At 45.2% G+C, this 24778-nt stretch overlaps 2 protein-coding genes across 7 annotated transcripts in view; both read left to right on the forward strand.

The window, feature by feature from the left end:
* The window catches only part of LOC118377542 (uncharacterized), a 107503-nt gene that overhangs the window by 72545 nt on the left and 10180 nt on the right, over positions 1-24778 (forward strand). For 3 of the 6 annotated variants that reach the window (XM_052522606.1, XM_052522650.1, XM_052522595.1), the window contains exons 10-12: positions 11416-12769; positions 13003-13138; positions 13344-13478. The gene's annotated coding sequence lies outside the window, so the exon portion shown is untranslated. The remainder of the gene's footprint in view (positions 1-11415; positions 12770-13002; positions 13139-13343; positions 13479-24778) is intronic. The other 3 variants (XM_052522628.1, XM_052522617.1, XM_052522639.1) reach the window with 3 other exon arrangements.
* The window catches only part of LOC118395157 (inverted formin-2-like), a 30141-nt gene continuing 24998 nt past the window's right edge, over positions 19636-24778 (forward strand). The window contains exon 1 of the mRNA XM_052522688.1: positions 19636-20406. Coding sequence (XP_052378648.1) covers positions 19891-20406 — 516 coding nt within the window. The 5' untranslated portion in view covers positions 19636-19890. The remainder of the gene's footprint in view (positions 20407-24778) is intronic.

Below are 24778 nucleotides of genomic sequence, written 5' to 3' on the forward strand. Positions count from 1 at the left end.
GTGTTCATCCTATGTAATGTGTTCATCCTATGTAATGTGTTCATCCTATGTAATGTGTTCATCCTATGTAATGTGTTCACCCTATGTAATGTGTTCATCCTATATAATGTGTTCATCCTATGTAATGTGTTCATCCTATGTAATGTGTTCATCCTATGTAATGTGTTCACCCTATGTAATGTATTCATGTATTCATCCTATGTAATGTGTTCATCCTATGCAATGTATTCATGTAATGTATTCATCCTATGTAATGTATTAATGTGTTCATCCTATGTAATGTCATGTGTTCATCCTATGTAATGTGTCCATCCTATGTAATATATTCACGTGTTCATCCTATGTAATGTGTTCATCCTATGTAATGTGTTCATCCTATGTCATGTGTTCATCCTATGTAATGTATTCATGTATTCATCCTATGTAATGTGTTCATCCTATGCAATGTATTCATCCGAGGTAATGTATTCATCCTATGTAATGTATTCATGTGTTCATCCTATGTAATGTATTCATCTCTATGTCATGTGTTCATCCTATGTAATGTATTCATCCTATGTAATGTATTAATGTGTTCATCCTATGTAATGTATTCATCCTATGTAATGTGTTCATCCTATATAATGTGTTCATCCTGTGTAATGTGTTCATCCTGTGTAATGTGTTCATCCTATGTAATGTATTCATCCTATGTAATGTATTCATCCTATGTAATGTGTTCATCCTATGTAATGTGTTCATCCTATGTAATGTGTTCATCCTTATATAATGCATTCATCCTATGTAATGTATTCATCCTATGTAATGTATTCATCCTATGTAATGTGTTCATCCTATGTAATGTATTCATCCTATGTAATGTGTTCATGTATTCATCCTATGTAATGTAATCATCCTATGTAATGTAATGTGTTCATCCTATGTAATGTGTTCATCCTATGTAATGTATTCATCCTATGTAATGTATTCATCCTATGTAATGTATTCATCCTATGTAATGTGTTCATCCTATGTAATGTGTTCATCCTATGTAATGTGTTCATCCTATGTAATGTGTTCATCCTATGTAATGTGTTCATCCTATGTAATGTATTCATCCTATGTAATGTATTCATCCTATGTAATGTGTTCATCCTATGTAATGTGTTCATCCTATGTAATGTGTTCATCCTATGTAATGTGTTCATCCTATGTCATGTATTCATCCTATGTAATGTGTTCATCCTATGTCATGTGTTCATGTAATGTGTTCATCCTATGTCATGTATTCATGTGTTCATCCTATGTCATGTGTTCATGTAATGTGTTCATCCTATGTCATGTATTCATGTGTTCATCCTATGTAATGTATTCATCCTATGTAATGTGTTCATCCTATGTCATGTGTTCATGTGTTCATGTAATGTGCTCATCCTATGTCATGTATTCATGTGTTCATCCTATGTAATGTGTTCATGTAATGTATTCATGTGTTCATCCTATGTAATGTATTCACACTATGTAATGTGTTCATCCAATGCAATGTGTTCATTCTATGTAATGTATTCATGTGTTCATCCTATGTAATGTATTTACACTATGTAATGTGTTCATCCTATGTAATGTGTTCATCCTATGTCATGTATTCATCCTATGTAATGTGTTCATCCTATGTCATGTGTTCATGTAATGTGTTCATCCTATGTCATGTATTCATGTGTTCATCCTATGTCATGTGTTCATGTAATGTGTTCATCCTATGTCATGTATTCATGTGTTCATCCTATGTAATGTATTCATCCTATGTAATGTGTTCATCCTATGTCATGTGTTCATGTGTTCATGTAATGTGCTCATCCTCATGTCATGTATTCATCCTATGTAATGTGTTCATGTAATGTATTCATGTGTTCATCCTATGTAATGTATTCACACTATGTAATGTGTTCATCCAATGCAATGTGTTCATTCTATGTAATGTATTCATGTGTTCATCCTATGTAATGTATTTACACTATGTAATGTGTTCATCCAATGTAATGTGTTCATCCTATGTAATGTATTCATCCTATGTAATGTATTCATTCTATGTAATGTATTCATGTGTTCATCCTTTGTAATGTATTCACCCTTTGTAACGTGTTCATCCCATGTAATGTATTCATCCTATGTAATGTATTCAACCTATATAATGTGTTCATCCTATGTAATGTGTTCATCCTATGTAATGTGTTCATCCTATGTAATGTATTCATCCTATGTAATGTATTCATCCTATGTAATGTATTCATGTGTTCATCCTATGTAATGTATTCATGTGTTCATCCCATGTAATGTATTCATCCTATGTAATGTGTTCATGTATTCATCCTATGTAATGTGATCATCCTATGTAATGTGTTCATCCTATGTAATGTGTTCATCTATATAATGTGTTCATCCTATGTGTAATGTGTTCATCCTATGTAATGTAATGTTTCATCCTATGTAATGTATTCATGTGTCCATCCTATGTAATGTATTCACGTGTTCATCCTATGTAATGTGTTCATCCTATGTAATGTATTCATCCTATGTAATGTATTCATGTGTTCATCCTATGTAATGTATTCATCCTATGTAATGTGTTCATCCTATGTAATGTGTTCATCCTATGTAATGTGTTTATCCTATGTAATGTATTCATGTGTCCATCCTATGTAATATATTCACGTGTTCATCCTATGTAATGTGTTCATCCTATGTAATGTGTTCATCCTATGTCATGTGTTCATCCTATGTAATGTATTCATCCTATGTAATGTATTCATGTGTTCATCCTATGTAATGTATTCATCCTATGTAATGTGTTCATCCTATGTAATGTGTTCAACCTATGTAACGTATTCATCCTATAATGTATTCATGTGTTCATCCTATGTAATGTGTTCATCCTAAGAAATGTATTCATGTGTTCATCCTATGTAATGTATTCATCCTATGTCATGTGTTCATCCTATGTAATGTATTCATCCTATGTAATGTATTAATGTGTTCATCCTATGTAATGTATTCATGTGTTCATCCTATGTAATGTATTCATCCTATGTAATGTGTTCATGTATTCATCCTATGTAATGTATTCACCCTAATTAATGTGTTCATCCTATGTAATGTGTTCACCCTATGTAATGTGTTCATCCTATGTAATGTGTTCATCCTATGTAATGTGTTCATCCTTATATAATGTATTCATCCTATGTAATGTGTTCATCCTATGTAATGTGTTCATCCCATGTAATGTATTCATCCTATGTAATGTGTTCATGTATTCATCCTATGTAATGTAATCATCCTATGTAATGTATTCATGTGTTCATCCTATGCAATGTATTCATCCTATGTAATGTGTTCATGTATTCATCCTGTGTAATGTATTCACCCTAATTAATGTGTTCATCCTATGTAATGTGTTCATCCTATGTAATGTGTTCATCCTATGTAATGTGTTCATCCTATGTAATGTGTTCATCCTATGTAATGTATTCATCCTATGTAATGTATTCATGTGTTCATCCTATGTAATGTATTCATCCTATGTAATGTATTCATCCTATGTAATGTGTTCATCCTATGTAATGTGTTCATCCTATGTAATGTGTTCATCCTATGTAATGTGTTCATCCTATGTAATGTATTCATCCTATGTAATGTGTATGTAATGTGTTCATCCTATGTAATGTGTTCATCCTATGTAATGTATTCATCCTATGTAATGTATTCATCCTATGTAATGTGTTCATCCTATGTAATGTGTTCATCCTATGTAATGTGTTCATCCTATGTAATGTGTTCATCCTATGTAATGTATTCATCCTATGTAATGTATTCATCCTATGTAATGTGTTCATGTGTTCATCCTATGTAATGTATTCATCCTATGTAATGTATTCATGTGTTCATCCTATGTAATGTGTTCATCCTATATAATGTGTTCATCCTATGTTATGTATTCATCCTATATAATGTGTTCATCCTATGTAATGTGTTCATCCTATGTAATGTGTTCATCCTATGTAATGTATTCATGTGTTCATCCTATGTAATGTATTCATCCTATGTAATGTGTTCATCCTATGTAATGTGTTCAACCTATGTAATGTGTTCATCCTATGTAATGTATTCATCCTATGTAATGTATTCATGTGTTCATCCTATGTAATGTGTTCATCCTATGTAATGTGTTCATCCTATGTAATGTGTTCATCCTATATAATGTGTTCATCCTATGTAATGTGTTCATCCTATGTAATGTGTTCATCCTATGTAATGTGTTCATCCTATATAATGTGTTCATCCTATGTAATGTGTTCACCCTATGTAATGTGTTCATCCTATATAATGTGTTCATCCTATGTATAATGTGTTCATCCTATGTAATGTGTTTATCCTATGTAATGTATTCATGTGTCAATCCTATGTAATATATTCATGTGTTCATCCTATGTAATGTGTTCATCCTATGTAATGTGTTCATCCTATGTCATGTGTTCATCCTATGTAATGTATTCATCCTATGTAATGTATTAATGTGTTCATCCTATGTAATGTATTCATGTGTTCATCCTATGTAATGTATTCATCCTATGTAATGTGTTCATGTATTCATCCTATGTAATGTATTCACCCTAATTAATGTGTTCATCCTATGTAATGTGTTCACCCTATGTAATGTGTTCATCCTATGTAATGTGTTCATCCTATGTAATGTGTTCATCCTTATATAATGTATTCATCCTATGTAATGTGTTCATCCTATGTAATGTGTTCATCCTATGTAATGTATTCATCCTATGTAATGTATTCATCCTATGTAATGTGTTCATCCCATGTAATGTATTCATCCTATGTAATGTGTTCATGTATTCATCCTATGTAATGTAATCGTCCTATGTAATGTATTCATGTGTTCATCCTATGCAATGTATTCATCCTATGTAATGTGTTCATGTATTCATCCTGTGTAATGTATTCACCCTAATTAATGTGTTCATCCTATGTAATGTATTCATCCTATGTAATGTGTTCATCCTATGTAATGTGTTCATCCTATGTAATGTGTTCATCCTATGTAATGTGTTCATCCTATGTAATGTATTCATCCTATGTAATGTATTCATCCTATGTAATGTGTTCATCCTATGTAATGTGTTCATCCTATGTAATGTGTTCATCCTATGTAATGTGTTCATCCTATGTAATGTATTCATCCTATGTAATGTGTTCATCCTATGTAATGTGTTCATCCTATGTAATGTGTTCATCCTATGTAATGTATTCATCCTATGTAATGTGTTCATCCTATGTAATGTGTTCATCCTATGTAATGTGTTCATCCTATGTAATGTGTTCATCCTATGTAATGTGTTCATCCTATGTAATGTGTTCATCCTATATAATGTGTTCATCCTATGTAATGTGTTCATCCTATGTAATGTCTTCATCCTATGTAATGTGTTCATCCTATATAATGTGTTCATCCTATGTAATGTGTTCACCCTATGTAATGTGTTCATCCTATATAATGTGTTCATCCTATGTATAATGTGTTCATCCTATGTAATGTGTTTATCCTATGTAATATATTCATGTGTTCATCCTATGTAATGTGTTCATCCTATGTAATGTGTTCATCCTATGTCATGTGTTCATCCTATGTAATGTATTCATCCTATGTAATGTATTAATGTGTTCATCCTATGTAATGTATTCATGTGTTCATCCTATGTAATGTGTTCATCCTATGTAATGTGTTCATCCTATGTAATGTGTTCATCCTAATTAATGTGTTCATCCTATGTAATGTGTTCATCCTATGTAATGTGTTCATCCTATGTAATGTGTTCATCCTATGTAATGTGTTCATCCTATATAATGTATTCATCCTATGTAATGTGTTCATCCTATGTAATGTGTTCATCCTATGTAATGTATTCATAATGTGTTCCTATGTAATGTATTCATCCTATGTAATGTGTTCATCCTATGTAATGTGTTCATCCTATATAATGTGTTCATCCTATGTAATGTGTTCACCCTATGTAATGTGTTCATCCTATATAATGTGTTCATCCTATGTATAATGTGTTCATCCTATGTAATGTGTTTATCCTATGTAATATATTCATGTGTTCATCCTATGTAATGTGTTCATCCTATGTAATGTGTTCATCCTATGTCATGTGTTCATCCTATGTAATGTATTCATCCTATGTAATGTATTAATGTGTTCATCCTATGTAATGTATTCATGTGTTCATCCTATGTAATGTATTCATCCTATGTAATGTGTTCATGTGTTCATCCTATGTAATGTGTTCATCCTATGTAATGTATTCATCCTATGTAATGTGTTCATCCTATGTAATGTATTCATCCTATGTAATGTGTTCATCCTATGTAATGTGTTCATCCTTATATAATGCATTCATCCTATGTAATGTGTTCATCCTATGTAATGTGTTCATCCTATGTAATGTATTCATCCTATGTAATGTATTCATCCTATGTAATGTGTTCATCCTATGTAATGTATTCATCCTATGTAATGTGTTCATGTATTCATCCTATGTAATGTAATCATCCTATGTAATGTAATGTGTTCATCCTATGTAATGTGTTCATCCTATGTAATGTGTTCATGTATTCATCCTGTGTAATGTATTCACCCTAATTAATGTGTTCATCCTATGTAATGTATTCATCCTATGTAATGTGTTCATCCTATGTAATGTGTTCATCCTATGTAATGTGTTCATCCTATGTAATGTGTTCATCCTATGTAATGTATTCATCCTATGTAATGTATTCATCCTATGTAATGTGTTCATCCTATGTAATGTGTTCATCCTATGTAATGTGTTCATCCTATGTAATGTATTCATCCTATGTAATGTATTCATCCTATGTAATGTGTTCATCCTATGTAATGTGTTCATCCTATGTAATGTGTTCATCCTATGTAATGTGTTCATCCTATGTAATGTATTCATCCTATGTAATGTATTCATCCTATGTAATGTATTCATCCTATGTAATGTGTTCATCCTATGTAATGTGTTCATCCTATGTAATGTGTTCATCCTATGTAATGTATTCATCCTATGTAATGTATTCATCCTATGTAATGTATTCATCCTATGTAATGTATTCATCCTATGTAATGTGTTCATCCTATGTAATGTGTTCATCCTATGTAATGTGTTCATCCTATGTAATGTGTTCATCCTATGTAATGTATTCATCCTATGTAATGTGTTCATCCTATGTAATGTGTTCATCCTATGTAATGTGTTCATCCTATGTAATGTATTCATCCTATGTAATGTATTCATCCTATGTAATGTGTTCATCCTATGTAATGTGTTCATCCTATGTAATGTGTTCATCCTATGTAATGTGTTCATCCTATGTAATGTGTTCATCCTATGTAATGTGTTCATCCTATATAATGTGTTCATCCTATGTAATGTGTTCATCCTATGTAATGTCTTCATCCTATGTAATGTGTTCATCCTATATAATGTGTTCATCCTATGTAATGTGTTCACCCTATGTAATGTGTTCATCCTATATAATGTGTTCATCCTATGTATAATGTGTTCATCCTATGTAATGTGTTTATCCTATGTAATGTATTCATGTGTCCATCCTATGTAATATATTCATGTGTTCATCCTATGTAATGTGTTCATCCTATGTAATGTGTTCATCCTATGTCATGTGTTCATCCTATGTAATGTATTCATCCTATGTAATGTATTAATGTGTTCATCCTATGTAATGTATTCATGTGTTCATCCTATGTAATGTATTCATCCTATGTAATGTGTTCATGTATTCATCCTATGTAATGTATTCACCCTAATTAATGTGTTCATCCTATGTAATGTGTTCACCCTATGTAATGTGTTCATCCTATGTAATGTGTTCATCCTATGTAATGTGTTCATCCTTATATAATGTGTTCATCCTATGTAATGTGTTCATCCTATGTAATGTGTTCATCCTATGTAATGTATTCATCCTATGTAATGTATTCATCCTATGTAATGTGTTCATCCTATGTAATGTATTCATGTGTTCATCCCATGTAATGTATTCATCCTATGTAATGTGTTCATGTATTCATCCTATGTAATGTAATCATCCTATGTAATGTATTCATGTGTTCATCCTATGCAATGTATTCATCCTATGTAATGTGTTCATGTATTCATCCTGTGTAATGTATTCACCCTAATTAATGTGTTCATCCTATGTAATGTATTCATCCTATGTAATGTGTTCATCCTATGTAATGTGTTCATCCTATGTAATGTGTTCATCCTATGTAATGTGTTCATCCTATGTAATGTATTCATCCTATGTAATGTATTCATCCTATGTAATGTGTTCATCCTATGTAATGTGTTCATCCTATGTAATGTGTTCATCCTATGTAATGTGTTCATCCTATGTAATGTATTCATCCTATGTAATGTGTTCATCCTATGTAATGTGTTCATCCTATGTAATGTATTCATCCTATGTAATGTGTTCATCCTATGTAATGTATTCATGTGTTCATCCTATGTAATGTATTCATCCTATGTAATGTGTTCATCCTATGTAATGTGTTCAACCTATGTAATGTATTCATCCCATAATGTATTCATGTGTTCATCCTATGTAATGTGTTCATCCTATGTAATGTGTTCATCCTATGTAATGTGTTCATCCTATGTAACGTATTCATCCTATAATGTATTCATGTGTTCATCCTATGTAATGTGTTCATCCTATGTAATGTGTTCATCCTATGTAATGTGTTCATCCTATATAATGTGTTCATCCTATGCAATGTGTTCACCCTATGTAATGTGTTCATCCTATATAATGTGTTTATCCTATGTAATGTATTCATGTGTCCATCCTATGTAATATATTCATGTGTTCATCCTATGTAATGTGTTCATCCTATGTAATGTGTTCATCCTATGTCATGTGTTCATCCTATGTAATGTATTCATGTGTTCATCCTATGTAATGTGTTCATCCTATGTCATGTATTCATCCTATGTAATGTATTCATCCTATGTAACGTATTCATCCTATAATGTATTCATGTGTTCATCCTATGTAATGTGTTCATCCTATGTAATGTGTTCATCCTATGTAACGTATTCATCCTATGTCATGTATTCATCCTATGTAATGTGTTCATCCTATGTAACGTATTCATCCTATAATGTATTCATGTGTTCATCCTATGTAATGTGTTCATCCTATGTAATGTGTTCATCCTATGTAATGTGTTCATCCTATATAATGTGTTCATCCTATGTAATGTGTTCATCCTATGTAATGTGTTCATCCTATATAATGTGTTTATCCTATGTAATGTATTCATGTGTCCATCCTATGTAATATATTCATGTGTTCATCCTATGTAATGTGTTCATCCTATGTAATGTGTTCACCCTATGTAATGTGTTCATCCTATGTAACGTATTCATCCTATGTCATGTATTCATCCTATGTAATGTGTTCATCCTATGTAACGTATTCATCCTATAATGTATTCATGTGTTCATCCTATGTAATGTGTTCATCCTATGTAATGTGTTCATCCTATGTAATGTGTTCATCCTATATAATGTGTTCATCCTATGTAATGTGTTCACCCTATGTAATGTGTTCATCCTATATAATGTGTTTATCCTATGTAATGTATTCATGTGTCCATCCTATGTAATATATTCATGTGTTCATCCTATGTAATTTGTTCATCCTATGTAATGTGTTCATCCTATGTCATGTGTTCATCCTATGTAATGTATTATTCATGTGTTCATCCTATGTAATGTGTTCATCCTATGTCATGTGTTCATCCTATGTAATGTGTTCATCCTATGTCATGTATTCATCCTATGTAATGTATTCATCCTATTCCCAGTGAGTATGAAATTTTTTTTTTCCTTGTTCAGAGAAATGAGTCACTGAAATTGTTAAGTCCCATCATCCTACATATTACCAGGTTCTGACCACTACAAGGTGAATTTACAAAATTATATATTGATTTCCACAACCTGTAAGCAGTCTATAGATAAGTATTGACAGCAATCCAAATCATCCTAATGTTTTAAAAAAATGGACTGTGTAACTCAATGATGTCACCTATAGATGATTTGGATATGAAGCGCAAAAATGCTAATATAGATGCCATTGACTTATTTTGGATTTATGCCACTAATGCTAAAAGTTAGCATTTGAAACAGTTGCCAGGTAAACAAAACCTAATATGCTTTCATGGGTTGCTGTCATACCTTGTCCTTAGACTGCTTACAGGGTAAGTGTAACAATATAGCTTCCGTCCCTTTCCTCACCCCTACCTGGACTCGAACCAGGGACCCTCTCCTCAGCACACATCAACAACCTCCCATGAAGCATCGTTACCCATCGCCCTTACAGAGCAAAGGGAACAACTGCTTCAAGGTCTCAGAGCAACTGACTTCACCGATTGAAACGCTATTAGCACGCACCCCGCTAACTAGCTTCCCATTTCACATCGGTTACACTCCCCCCCTTTGACTTCACTGAACGGAGAAAAAACGTCACCAAATTCACTGAGAATACATTACATAGGATGAAGAAACAATACTCTGAGTCACAGTTCCGTGCTGCTTGTCAGACACCTATAACTGATACTGTATAGTCGTTGATGGGATTGGCGCGTGGAGTCTGTGTGGGGCTTTTGACCATTTCTTTGGATTCCTCATGTCTTACTCCATGTTAAAAAAAATGTTTGGTCCAAATCGGATGTTAAGTACTATATTGAATATTATATGAATCCTATAAATTAAAATGGCCAATTTGGGTCCAATCAATTAGCTTAAATTATATTTAAACTAAATAATGTTGCAGGAATGCTAATATTTTCTGTTTCTCACTACAGAAAAGACATCAGAAGAATCTGAGATGGTGGGTGTCATGGATTGCAGAAATGACATGGAATGACCCTAATGCTCCATTTCTCCTCAGTGTTTGTTCATCAAGCCGCCTGTGAAATAGAAACTATTTAGATTTCTGGCATCCCCTCTTCGCTCTGTTTATGACATTTGATTGAGAACGAGATAGTAGATGGAAATGAACTTGATAGACCCCTGACAAATACACTGAATGAATATATCAATCAAATTAACAGATTCTTATTTATTTGGTGAGATTTTTGTAATATCTTGGCTCCATCTTGCGGTTTGTTACTCTCTTCTCCTTTCTACCACTCCCACTCTCCTCTTTGTTGCGCCCTCCTTTCTCTCACTCGTTCTCTTCTCCATCTCTCTGTCCCTAACCCTGCTTTCTATCACCCCCCCCATCTTTATCTCTCTATCCTTCCCTTTCTCCTCTCTGTCTCAGACACTTCCTGTTGGACGGGGGTCTAAGTGTTCTCCTACGAGGGCCGTCTCATCTCCACGCCCAGATTCCCCGGCATGAGAACGGACATCCTCAATGCCCAGTCAGTCTCCCTTAGCAACGCCACCATCGCCATCCGGGACAAGAGCGATGAGAAGGCCGGCCGAGCTGTCCCTTCACTACTACAATACTAAACTTTGTTGTCCACAGAGCAGGGCGAGATTTGCCTTTCAGCTTTTTTACTCAATGACATTTACAGCCGTTAAACACACTGAAACATCAGGAGCACTTTGTCAACAAGAGGATGACACTTCACCAGGAGATAAAACGCTGGAGAAATGACTTTAGCAGGACTGGAACATCGACCATTTGCCATCATTATCCTGCTCGCTCTGTCCTCCGTCCTCTCCTCTCTTCTTTTTCCTCAAATCATCTTTCTGTTTGGTGCCCTGACGGGGAAAGCCCTGGGTGAAGGGAAGCCCCTGACTGACAAGCTGGGTGATTCACCAACCAACACACACCAACAGTCAGTCACAGCACACATTACACACTCCTGTTAGTGTGCACACACTGACATGAGAAGACTGTGCATATCTCCACGTGCCTACGTCTTAATCCATACTGTTACATTGAGCAACCTGTTAGGATTGGGGGAGGGTAAGCCGATCCTAGACCTGTGCCTCAGGGTAGCTATGGGTTCGAGTGCCCCCAACAGGCCAGGGTGAAAAGGTCAGGGAGCCATGGAGAGAAGACAGAGAAGAATTAGTGGTGTTGAGGGGAAAGAAGAAACTTCATAGTTAAGAGGGAGACATACAGCCTGTGTGGAAATTGGAGTGAGTGCATGTGTGTGAGAAAGAGATGGAGAGAAAGGGGGAGGGTTATGGAGGAAGAACAGGACTGAAAGGGATTAAGATAGAGGGAGTGAATTAGAGAGAGAGAAAAGGAGGAGAAGTGGCCAGGATCAGTAGTTACTGTCTCTGCCAGCACTCCACAGCTCCAAGACAGAGGAGCACTGCACTGGAGCCAGCTGGCTCTGAAACACACGCACACACACACAGTCACACACACGCATATACACCCCTGTTGGGGAGTATGGGCCAGGAGCTGTGGGGTCAGACTGCTGGCACCCCCTTCCACTCTCTTGCCTCCACCATTTCTCCCTCTTGTCTCCCCTTTCCTCCACCTCTTCCCTCTGAGTTGAGTCTCTTCCCTCTGATCTGGCCTCAATTGTTCCCTCCTAGTCCTCCTGTATACTCAGGGCTGTACTGGGGACTAGAGAGTGTGGAGGAGGAGAGGAGGTGGCCTGTGATTTGGGTGATCATGTGTTGAGAAGAGATGTGTATCAAAAGACACTATTGTAAGTGTATGTGTTATGGGCACTGGTGGGGTTTGACACTGGTGGTTCAGTTTGCCCTGCTTATGTGAACGTGTGTGTGTGTGTGTGTGTGTGTGTGTGTGTGTGTGTGTGTGTGTGTGTGTGTGTGTGTGTGTGTGTGTGTGTGTGTGTGTGTGTGTGTGTGTGTGTGTGTGTGTGTGTGTGTGTGTGTGTGTGTGTGTGTGTGTGTGTGTGTGTGTGTGTGTGTGTTCCAGATGGAGGTGGTGGAGATAGCTCTGGACCAGTGTGGCCCGTCCAGCGAGAGGAAGATCGCAGTCATAGACAAGAACCGTGACCTGTACCTGACCGCTGTGCATCGCATCAACAGAGAACACAACATCTGCAAGATAGGTAGGAGAGAGGGAAAGAGAGAAAGGGAGGGGGAGATAGATTTCAAACTGCTTTGTGTTGTTAAGCACCTAAAGCCTACCAGATAGATCCTTCTAACCATAACCCACATGCACTATGGTCTACACACCATGTGGTAGAGCTTATAGTTAGTTATTCTGAGTGTAGTCAATAAGAGTGTGTTGTCTGTCTCTATCCTGCTCAATAGGTCCACACCATGTCCTAGAATGACTCCGCTAACATCCTGTGTGATATTCAGGACACACAGTTCACTTTGTGGCACTATCCCGGTGCGGTCTTCACTGGACCTGCTGGCTAAAACACTCTACATGAAAGACGCCAGGTAACATGTGCGCACACACACACACACACACACACACACACACACACACACACACACACACACACACACACACACAAACACACACACAGAGAAATCAGTTCCCCGTTATCGGAAATAAAAGGTACTGCTTCGTCTGAAATGTTTTCATGTTGTGGTAAAGCTGTTTAAAAGAGATTCCTGAGTGGCTGCCCTTCGGCTGAGTGGCTGTGTGTACAGAATGTATTTTTATATCTGTCGGTCTGTCCCCCTCCACTGTGAGTTCAGCCGTGTGGCCCACATCCTGAATATATATATATAATAATATAATAATATAATAATATATGCCATTTAGCAGACGCTTTTATCCAAAGCTGAACTATGTGGGGACCCAGGTGACGGCTCGTTGGTATACAGCAGCTTACCTACACCACCGTGCTGCATGAGTACAGCGCCTCCTTTCGCTGGGAGGACGCACTGCGCCTCTGCCGCTTTGCCAAGGTAACACACACCTGACAGGAGAGGGGACATTCTCGTGGGGACATTCTATGGTGACTCCCTGGTCCGGTGCAGAATGAGTCTGATCTGTATAGAGCAGAGCACACATCATATTCAACACCAAATACTGTACAAAACACATCTTTAAAAAACTCTTCACATTATGTTGAAAATAGAATAATGGTGTGAAATAATCCAGGGTCAGATGGCTAACACCAGGCCTGCTGCCTCCCTGGCCCTGCCCCTACCCTACCCAGGAGTGGAGGGCTGCTGCCTCCCTGGCCCTGCCCCTACCCTACCCAGGAGTGGAGGGCTGCTGCCTCCCTGGCCCTGCCCCTACCCTACCCAGGAGTGGAGGGCTGCTGTCTCCCTGGCCCTGCCCCTACCCTACCCAGGAGTGGAGGGCTGCTGTCTCCCTGGCCCTGCCCCTACCCTACCCAGGAGTGGAGGGCTGCTGTCTCCCTGGCCCTGGCCCTACCCTACCCAGGAGTGGAGGGTTGCTGTCTCCCTGGCCCTGGCCCTACCCTACCCAGGAGTGGAGGGCTGCTGGCTCCCTGGCCCTGCCCCTACCCTACCCAGGAGTGGAGACCTGCTGTCTCCCTGGCCCTGCCCCTACCCAGGAGTGGAGGGCTGCTGTCTCCCTGGCCCTGCCCCTACCCTACCCAGGAGTGGAGGCCTGCTGTCTCCCTGGCCCTGCCCCTACCCTACCCAGGAGTGGAGGGCTGCTGTCTCCCTGGCCCTGTCCCTATGCTACCCAGGAGTGGAGGGCTGCTGTCTCCCTGTCCCTACCTACCCTACCCAGAAGTGGAGGCCTGCGGTCTCCCTGGCCCTGCCCCTACCCTACCCAGGAGTGGAGGGCTGCTGTCTCCCTGGCCCTGTCCCTACCCTACCCAGGAGTGGAGGGCTGCTGTCTCCCTGGCCCTGCCCCTACCCTACCCAGCAGTGGAGGCCTGCTGTCTCCGTGGCCCTGCCCCTACCCTACCCAGGAGTGGAGGGCTGCTGTCTCCCTGGCCCTGCCCCTACCCTACCCAGGAGTGGAGGGCTGCTGTCTCCCTGGCCCTGCCCCTACCCTACCCAGGAGTGGAGGGCTGCTGTCTCCCTGGCCCTGCCCCTACCCTACCCAGGAGTGGAGGGCTGCTGTCTCCCTGTCCCTGTCCCTACCCTACCCAGGAGTGGAGGGCTGCTGTCTCCCTGTCCCTACCTACCCAGGAGTGGAGGCCTGCTGTCTCCCTGGCCCTGCCCCTACCCTACCCAGGAGTGGAGGGATGCTGTCTCCCTGGCCCTGCCCCTACCCAGGAGTGGAGGCCTGCTTTCTCCCTGGCCCTGCCCCGACCCTACCCAGGAGTGGAGGTCTGCTGTCTCCCTGGCCCTGCCCCTACCCTACCCAGGAGTGGAGGCCTGCTGTCTCCCTGGCCCTGCCCCTACCCTACCCAGGAGTGGAGTGCTGCTGTTTCCCTGGCCCTGCCCCTACCTTACCCAGGAGTGGAGGGTTGCTGTCTCCCTGGCCCTGCCCCTACCCTACCCAGGAGTGTAGGGCTGCTGTCTCCCTGGCCCTGCCCCTACCCTACCCAGGAGTGGAGGCCTGCTGTCTCCCTGGCCCTGCCCCTACCCTACCCAGGAGTGGAGGCCTGCTGTCTCCCTGGCCCTGCCCCTACCCTACCCAGGAGTGGAGGCCTGCTGTCTCCCTGGCCCTGCCCCTACCCTACCCAGGAGTGGAGGGCTGCTGTCTCCCTGGCCCTGCCCCTACCTTACCTAGGAGTGGAGGGTTGCTGTCTCCCTGGCCCTGCCCCTACCCTACCCAGGAGTGGAGGGCTGCTGTCTCCCTGGCCCTACCCTACCCATGAGTGGAGGGCTGCTGTCTCCTGGCCCTGCCCTACCCTACCCAGGAGTGGAGGCCTGCTGTCTCCCTGGCCCTGCCCCTACCCTACCCAGGAGTGGAGGGCTGCTGTCTCCTGGCCCTGGCCCTGCCCTACCCAGGAGTGGAGGCCTGCTGTCTCCTGGCCCTGCCCCTACCCTACCCAGGAGTGGAGGCTGCTGTCTCCCTGGCCCTGCCCCTACCTTACCCAGGAGTGGAGGGCTGCTGTCTCTCTGGCCCTGCCCCTACCCTACCCAGGAGTGGAGGGCTGCTGCCTCCTGGCCCTGCCCCTACCCTACCCAGGAGTGGAGGGCTGCTGTCTCCTGGCCCTGCCCCTACCCTACCCAGGAGTGGAGGGATGCTGTCTCCCTGGCCCTGCCCTACCCAGGAGTGGAGGCCTGCTGTCTCCCTGGCCCTGCCCCGACCCTACCCAGGAGTGGAGGCCTGCTGTCTCCCTGGCCCTGCCCCTACCCTACCCAGGAGTGTAGGGCTGCGGTCTCCCTGGCCCTGCCCCTACCCTACCAAGGAGTGGAGGGCTGCTGTCTCCCTGGCCCTGCCCCTACCCTACCCAGGAGTGGAGGCCTGCTGTCTCCCTGGCCCTGCCCCTACCCTACCCAGGAGTGGAGGGCTGCTGGCTCCCTGGCCCTGCCCCTACCTTACCCAGGAGTGGAGGGCTGCTGTCTCCCTGGCCCTGCCCCTACCTTACCCAGGAGTGGAGGGCTGCTGTCTCCCTGGCCCTGCCCCTACCCTACCCAGGAGTGTAGGGCTGCTGCCTCCCTGGCCCTGCCCCTACCCTACCCAGGAGTGGAGGCCTGCTGTCTCCCTGGCCCTGCCCCTACCCTACCAAGGAGTGGAGGGCTGCTGTCTCCCTGGCCCTGCCCCTACCCTACCTAGGAGTGGAGGCCTGCTGTCTCCCTGGCCCTGCCCCTACCCTACCCAGGAGTGGTGGGCTGCTGTCTCCCTGGCCCTGCCCCTACCTTACCTAGGAGTGGAGGGTTGCTGTCTCCCTGGCCCTGCCCCTACCCTACCCAGGAGTGGAGGGCTGCTGTCTCCCTGGCCCTGGCCCCTACCCTACCCATGAGTGGTGGGATGCTGTCTCCCTGGCCCTGCCCCTACCCTACCCAGGAGTGGAGGCCTGCTGTCTCCCTGGCCCTGCCCCTACCCTACCCAGGAGTGGAGGGCTGCTGTCTCCCTGGCCCTGCCCTACCCAGGAGTGGAGGCCTGCTGTCTCCCTGGCCCTGCCCCTACCCTACCCAGGAGTGGAGGGCTGCTGTCTCCCTGGCCCTGCCCCTACCTTACCCAGGAGTGGAGGGCTGCTGTCTCCCTGGCCCTGCCCCTACCCTACCCAGGAGTGGAGGGCTGCTGCCTCCCTGGCCCTGCCCCTACCCTACCCAGGAGTGGAGGGCTGCTGTCTCCCTGGCCCTGCCCCTACCCTACCCAGGAGTGGAGGGATGCTGTCTCCCTGGCCCTGCCCTACCCAGGAGTGGAGGCCTGCTTTCTCCCTGGCCCTGCCCCGACCCTACCCAGGAGTGGAGGCCTGCTGTCTCCCTGGCCCTGCCCCTACCCTACCCAGGAGTGTAGGGCTGCGGTCTCCCTGGCCCTGCCCCTACCCTACCCAGGAGTGGAGGCCTGCTGTCTCCCTGGCCCTGCCCCTACCCTACCACGGAGTGGAGGGCTGCTGTCTCCCTGGCCCTGCCCCTACCCTACCCAGGAGTGGAGGCCTGCTGTCTCCCTGGCCCTGCCCCTACCCTACCCAGGAGTGGAGGGCTGCTGTCTCCCTGGCCCTGCCCCTACCTTACCCAGGAGTGGAGGGCTGCTGTCTCCCTGGCCCTGCCCCTACCTTACCCAGGAGTGGAGGGCTGCTGTCTCCCTGGCCCTGCCCCTACCCTACCCAGGAGTGTAGGGCTGCTGCCTCCCTGGCCCTGCCCCTACCCTACCCAGGAGTGGAGGGCTGCTGTCTCCCTGGCCCTGCCCCTACCCTACCCAGGAGTGGAGGGATGCTGTCTCCCTGGCCCTGCCCTACCCAGGAGTGGAGGCCTGCTGTCTCCCTGGCCCTGCCCCGACCCTACCCAGGAGTGGAGGCCTGCTGTCTCCCTGGCCCTGCCCCTACCCTACCCAGGAGTGGAGGGCTGCTGTCTCCCTGGCCCTGCCCCTACCCTACCCAGGAGTGGAGGGCTGCTGTCTCCCTGGCCCTGCCCCTACCTTACCTAGGAGTGGAGGGTTGCTGTCTCCCTGGCCCTGCCCCTACCCTACCCAGGAGTGGAGGGCTGCTGTCTCCCTGGCCCTGGCCCTACCCTACCCATGAGTGGAGGGATGCTGTCTCCCTGGCCCTGCCCCTACCCTACCCAGGAGTGGAGGCCTGCTGTCTCCCTGGCCCTGCCCCTACCCTACCCAGGAGTGGAGGGCTGCTGTCTCCCTGGCCCTGCCCTACCCAGGAGTGGAGGCCTGCTGTCTCCCTGGCCCTGCCCCTACCCTACCCAGGAGTGGAGGGCTGCTGTCTCCCTGGCCCTGCCCCTACCTTACCCAGGAGTGGAGGGCTGCTGTCTCCCTGGCCCTGCCCCTACCCTACCCAGGAGTGGAGGGCTGCTGCCTCCCTGGCCCTGCCCCTACCCTACCCAGGAGTGGAGGGCTGCTGTCTCCCTGGCCCTGCCCCTACCCTACCCAGGAGTGGAGGGATGCTGTCTCCCTGGCCCTGCACTACCCAGGAGTGGAGGCCTGCTGTCTCCCTGGCCCTGCCCCGACCCTACCCAGGAGTGGAGGCCTGCTGTCTCCCTGGCCCTGCCCCTACCCTACCCAGGAGTGGAGGCCTGCTGTCTCCCTGGCCCTGCCCCTACCCTACCCAGGAGTGTAGGGCTGCGGTCTCCCTGGCCCTGCCCCTACCCTACCCAGGAGTGTAGGGCTGCTGCCTCCCTGGCCCTGCCCCTACCCTACCCAGGAGTGGAGGGCTGCTGTCTCCCTGGCCCTGCCCCTACCCTACCCAGGAGTGGAGGCCTGCTGTCTCCCTGGCCCTGCCCCTACCCTACCAAGGATTGGAGGGCTGCTGTCTCCTGGCCCTGCCCTACCCTACCCAGGAGTGGAGGCCTGCTGTCTCCTGGCCCTGCCCCTACCCTACCCAGGAGTGGAGGGCTGCTGTCTCCCTGGCCCTGCCCCTACCTTACCCAGGAGTGGAGGGCTGCTGTCTCCCTGGCCCTGCCCCTACCTTACCCAGGAGTGGAGGGCTGCTGTCTCCCTGGCCCTGCCCCTACCCTACCCAGGAGTGTAGGGCTGCTGCCTCCCTGGCCCTGCCCCTACCCTACCCAGGAGTGGAGGGCTGCTGTCTCCCTGGCCCTGCCCCTACCCTACCCAGGAGTGGAGGGATGCTGTCTCCCTGGCCCTGCCCTACCCAGGAGTGGAGGCCTGCTGTCTCCCTGGCCCTGCCCCGACCCTACCCAGGAGTGGAGGCCTGCTGTCTCCCTGGCCCTGCCCCTACCCTACCCAGGAGTGGAGGGCTGCTGTCTCCCTGGCCCTGCCCCTACCCTACCCAGGAGTGGAGGGCTGCTGTCTCCCTGGCCCTGCCCCTACCCTACCCAGGAGTGGAGGCCTGCTGTCTCCCTGGCCCTGCCCCTACCCTACCAAGGAGTGGAGGGCTGCTGTCTCCTGGCCCTGCCCTACCCTACCCAGGAGTGGAGGCCTGCTGTCTCCCTGGCCCTGCCCCTACCCTACCCAGGAGTGGAGGGCTGCTGTCTCCCTGGCCCTGCCCCTACCTTACCTAGGAGTGGAGGGTTGCTGTCTCCTGGCCCTGCCCCTACCCTACCCAGGAGTGGAGGGCTGCTGTCTCCCTGGCCCTGCCCCTACCCTACCCATGAGTGGAGGGATGCTGTCTCCCTGGCCCTGCCCCTACCCTACCCAGGAGTGGAGGCCTGCTGTCTCCCTGGCCCTGCCCCTACCCTACCCAGGAGTGGAGGGCTGCTGTCTCCCTGGCCCTGCCCCTACCTTACCCAGGAGTGGAGGGCTGCTGTCTCCCTGGCCCTGCCCCTACCCTACCCAGGAGTGTAGGGCTGCTGCCTCCCTGGCCCTGCCCCTACCCTACCCAGGAGTGGAGGGATGCTGTCTCCCTGGCCCTGCCCTACCCAGGAGTGGAGGCCTGCTGTCTCCCTGGCCCTGCCCCGACCCTACCCAGGAGTGGAGGCCTGCTGTCTCCCTGGCCCTGCCCCTACCCTACCCAGGAGTGTAGGGCTGCGGTCTCCCTGGCCCTGCCCCTACCCTACCCAGGAGTGTAGGGCTGCTGCCTCCCTGGCCCTGCCCCTACCCTACCCAGGAGTGGAGGGCTGCTGTCTCCCTGGCCCTGCCCCTACCCTACCCAGGAGTGGAGGGATGCTGTCTCCCTGGCCCTGCCCTACCCAGGAGTGGAGGCCTGCTGTCTCCCTGGCCCTGCCCCGACCCTACCCAGGAGTGGAGGCCTGCTGTCTCCCTGGCCCTGCCCCTACCCTACCCAGGAGTGTAGGGCTGCGGTCTCCCTGGCCCTGCCCCTACCCTACCCAGGAGTGGAGGCCTGCTGTCTCCCTGGCCCTGCCCCTACCCTACCATACCTTAAGGGAAGATTTCGGCAGTACCTGTATGGTTAGTGAGAAAGTCCATATTGCAAATGTACGGTCCCTTACTAGACGTCCGAAATCGTTTGTAAAATTCGCGGACGGCGTCGGGCCGAGCGGCAGGGCCGGACCTACCAAGTTGTCATCAAATGAACTTTGTCGGACATTCGGTTTCCGTTTTACAAAAATAATAAGATTTATGTAATTTTTCCGATGTCCCGGAAATTCCCACAAGAGGGCATAAGCAATCATATTGCTATTGCTACAAAACATCACGATTCACGACGGGGCCTTATCTCGAAAACTGAAAATATTTAGAAGCCGAAACTCGGTGAGCGTAGGGGCGGCATAATGGGCAGTTGGCCCCGAACAAGATGGCGTCTAGGCCTCAACGGTTTTTGAGTTATGGCCATTTATCTGGGATTAAAGGTCCAAAATGAAAATAGAGAAATTATTTTTCCACTTCACATCAAAGTCAAGGAGCCTCCGGTGTCAATAAAAAAAGAACCAGCCATTTATCTATCGTCATTTAAGAGAAATCGTACAACGACACCTTGGTGATGTTCACGGATAGGTGTTTTTTTCAACGGTTACAGATCCAGTTGCAGGTTGTTCTTACGAATCTTTTTAAAGTGTGCTGCGGAGCCTGCGAGATTTCTGTGATTTTCTATGATTTTCTGAAATAACACACACTCACTAAACCCTCCGTAAATAACTCAGTTCTTAACGTAAAGACTTAAAACTCAGGATTCTGTAAAGGCATACCCCAATCATGATATAGCTTCCTGTGCCAACCCGGAAGTGCCTTTAATGGTGTCACAGTGGCAGTTTCCATGGGTTAAAAAGGTCAGATCTTTTCAAAACTTCATATGTGTGACTAGGTAACCCTCATGAACTGTAAATCAGTCATTTCTCCCAACAGATGTCAAAGAAAATCTCTCACACGCACACACAGCAAGGATGGAGTGAAAAGTGCGGTTCTCAAAGACACAGAGAGCAGGCAATGGCATAAACATAATAATCTCTAGGCCGTGCCGAGTTCAACGAGATATCCCGCTTGACCGTAGCTCGCTCGGTCTAAGCGCAGCGACCATTAGAAAATTAGGCCCAAAATGAAGCCTGCCCCACAACGTCATTTGCTTTTGGGTGACAGTGAGAGAACCGTTAGGGTGAGAAGCACAATTCGACCTCAGGTACGTTCCTAAGGTCCTTCCGATCCGTGCAAGCCTAACGTTGACCGTGTGGCATTAACCCTTAATAGTTAAAAGAAGGTGTTTACTTCAAAGAGTTTGCATTGACTTCTCTCCCCATAGGAATACATTGCCTTTACCCCTAAATTCAACCTGAAGTCTATATGGGTTATGAATGCCGTATGAACCTGTCTTTGGTAACAGTCCATCAGGCCAGTATGAGGTCTACCTGTGTTGATTCTAAGCTTCCTGGACCAACCGGAAGTGGTTAAAATCACCCTAAAAGTGTTTTTCCATTACCTGCCTGCAGTTTGATAGACATAGTGCATTCAACCCTGTGTAAATCAGTCAATTCTTAACGTAAGGACTTAAAACTCAGGATTCTGTAAAAGCATAGCCCAGTGAGGATATGTGTTGACTTATAGCTTCCTGTGACAACCGGAAGTGCCTTAATTGGTGTCTCAGGGGCTGTTTCGAGGGGTTAAAAAGTCAGATCTGTCCAAAACTTCATATGTGTGATTAGGCAACCCCCATGAACTGTAAATCAGTCATTTTTCCCATAAAATTTCAAAGGAAAACTAAATCACACAGACACACAACTTGGAAGGAGGGACGTATTGGGGTTTGTAGAGACAGACAGTGCCTCCAATAGTTAGCTTTGTTCGAGCTAAAAAAGAACCGTCAGACCTAGAGTTCCGAAACTTTAGAAACCTGTTCTAGACCTCGGGTCGATAGTGCGTGGTGAGTTAGGTGGCTCTAGAAGGTTCTCGGACCGAGAAATAGCCTCGTACATTTGCAATGACTTCAATTCATTTTGACCATTACGAAAATGGCGACATTTAGAAAAGTCTCAGAGACACAAGACTAGGTGCATTGAAACCGGCTCGGCCCATAGAGACGGACCCCAACGTTTCGGTCCGATAGCTCATTCAAGGACCCCATAGCAAGGCATGGAAAAAAGTGGATTTTCAGCACCAATTAGGGTTTTACTCGGGCACCGAAGGACCTATCGAGCCGAAACTCGGGATTCGGGGTCGCCTCACATAGGCCTTCACATAATGTCCGACCTGGAAGCTAGAACGTAACTATGTGTTTTACGTTTTTATTATGTTTTAACCTGTTAGGCCGCCCCATCCGGATCCGGGATTGTGACTACAGCCTCAAGCTCATTACCATAACGCAACATTAGCGATTTCTGAAAATTGCAAAATAAATGAAATAAATATGCCTGTCCTCAAGCTTATCCTTTTCTTAACAATCCTGTCGTCTCAGATTTTCAAAATATGCTTTAGAACCAGAGAAAATCAATAATTTGTGTAAGAGTGGTGATAAAACGTAGCATTTAGCGTTAGCATTTAGCACGCAACATTCACAAAAACCAGCAAAGGGATCAAATAAAATAATTTACCTTTGAAGAAAGATGTTTCAATGAGGAGACTCTCAGTTACATAGCAGATGTCCAGTTTTTCCTGACAGATGCTTGTGTAAAACGTTCCGTTTTGTTACTATGCATTTGGCTACCGAAACTAACTGAAAATTCAGTCATTTTTCCCATAACTTTTTCCGAATTAACTCCATAATATCGACTGAAACATGGAAAACGTTGTTTGAATCAATCCTCAAGGTGTTTGGTCATATATCTCTTCATTGAAATGCCAGTCCTAGAAACTTTGAATTCTTCTCTGATTCGGATGGAAAAATACTGGGACCTGACTTTTGGCAATTTCCAGAAGACACCATGCGGGACACTTGGTAATTGTAGGCTCTTATGGCCAATCTTCCAATGATTTGCCTACAAAACGTCACAATGCTGCAGACACCTGGGGGAAACGATAGGAAGTGTCCGTTGATTCCTGTGCCATTCACAGCCATATAAGAGATCATGGAAAACGTGCCTTCAGAAATCCTGTTGATTTCCTGGTCACTCAAACATCTTGGTTTTGCCTGTAGATATTGTTCTATGGCACTCACAGTGAAAATCTTTGCAGTTCTGGAAACGTCAGAGTGTCTTCTTTCCAAAACTATCAATTCCAAGCATAGTCGAGCATCTTTTCGTGACAAAATATCGCGCTAAAAACGGGCACGTCTTTTTATCCAAAAATGAAATACTGCCCCTAGAGTTCTAACAGGTTAAACTAAAGGCGCTGTGAATTATGGGCCTGCTCTGACATATATGATAGTTGGCTTCTACATGAGTTGGAAAAAGTGGGTTTGGTGTCAATTGGTATCAGTTTGGTGTCAAAATGACATCTAATTGACTGATGGACACTGACTTGCTAGTTGACTTTTGTACATTTGCAATATGTTTAAACGGAGAGGGACCATCACCAAAATGGCATTCTGAAATCAACACAAAAAATGGCATCACCATAGTCTCCAGACTGTGCCGAGTTCAACGAGACGCCCCGCTTGACCGTAGCTCGCTCTGAGTGCAGTGACCTTGAAAAAAAGCAGAACCAAAATGAAGCCTGGCCCTCAATGTCATTTGCTTTTGGGTGACAGTGAGAGAACCGTTAGGGTGAGAAGCACAATTCGACCTCGGGTACGTTCCTAAGGTCCTCCCGATCCGTGCAAGCCTAACCTTGACCCTGTGGCATTAACCCTTAATAGTTAAAAGAAGGTGTTTACATCAGAGTTTGCATTGACTTCTCTCCCCATAGGAATACATTGCCTGCACCTCTAAATTCAACCTGAAGCCTATGTGGGTTATGAATGCCTTATGAACCTGTCTTCTATGACAGTCCATCAGACCACTATGAGGTCTACCTGTGTCGATTCTAAGCTTCCTGGAGCAACCGGAAGTGGTTAGATTGACCCAAAAGGAGTTTTGATGTACATAACCTTCAAAGGTGAAAATGACTGCATTCAACACTGTGTAGATCATAGATCAGTCAATTCTTAACTTAAAGACTTAAAACTCAGGATTCTGTAAGTGTTTATGTCAATCAAGACATGTGTTTACTTATAGCTTCCTGTGCCAACCGGAAGTGCCTTTAATTGGGTCACACTGTCTGTTTTGAAGGGTTAGAAAAGTCACATCTCTCCAAAACTTCATATGTGTGACCAGGTAACCCTCCTAAACTGTAAATCAGTCATTTCTCCCAGCAGATGTCAAAGAAAAGCTCTCACACGCACACACAGCAAGGATGGAGTGAAAAAGTGTGGTTCTCAAAGACACAGAGAGCAGGCAATGGCATAAACATAATGTCT

This window comes from Oncorhynchus keta, chromosome 1, assembly GCF_023373465.1.
Source record: "Oncorhynchus keta strain PuntledgeMale-10-30-2019 chromosome 1, Oket_V2, whole genome shotgun sequence".
NCBI lineage: Eukaryota > Metazoa > Chordata > Actinopteri > Salmoniformes > Salmonidae > Oncorhynchus > Oncorhynchus keta.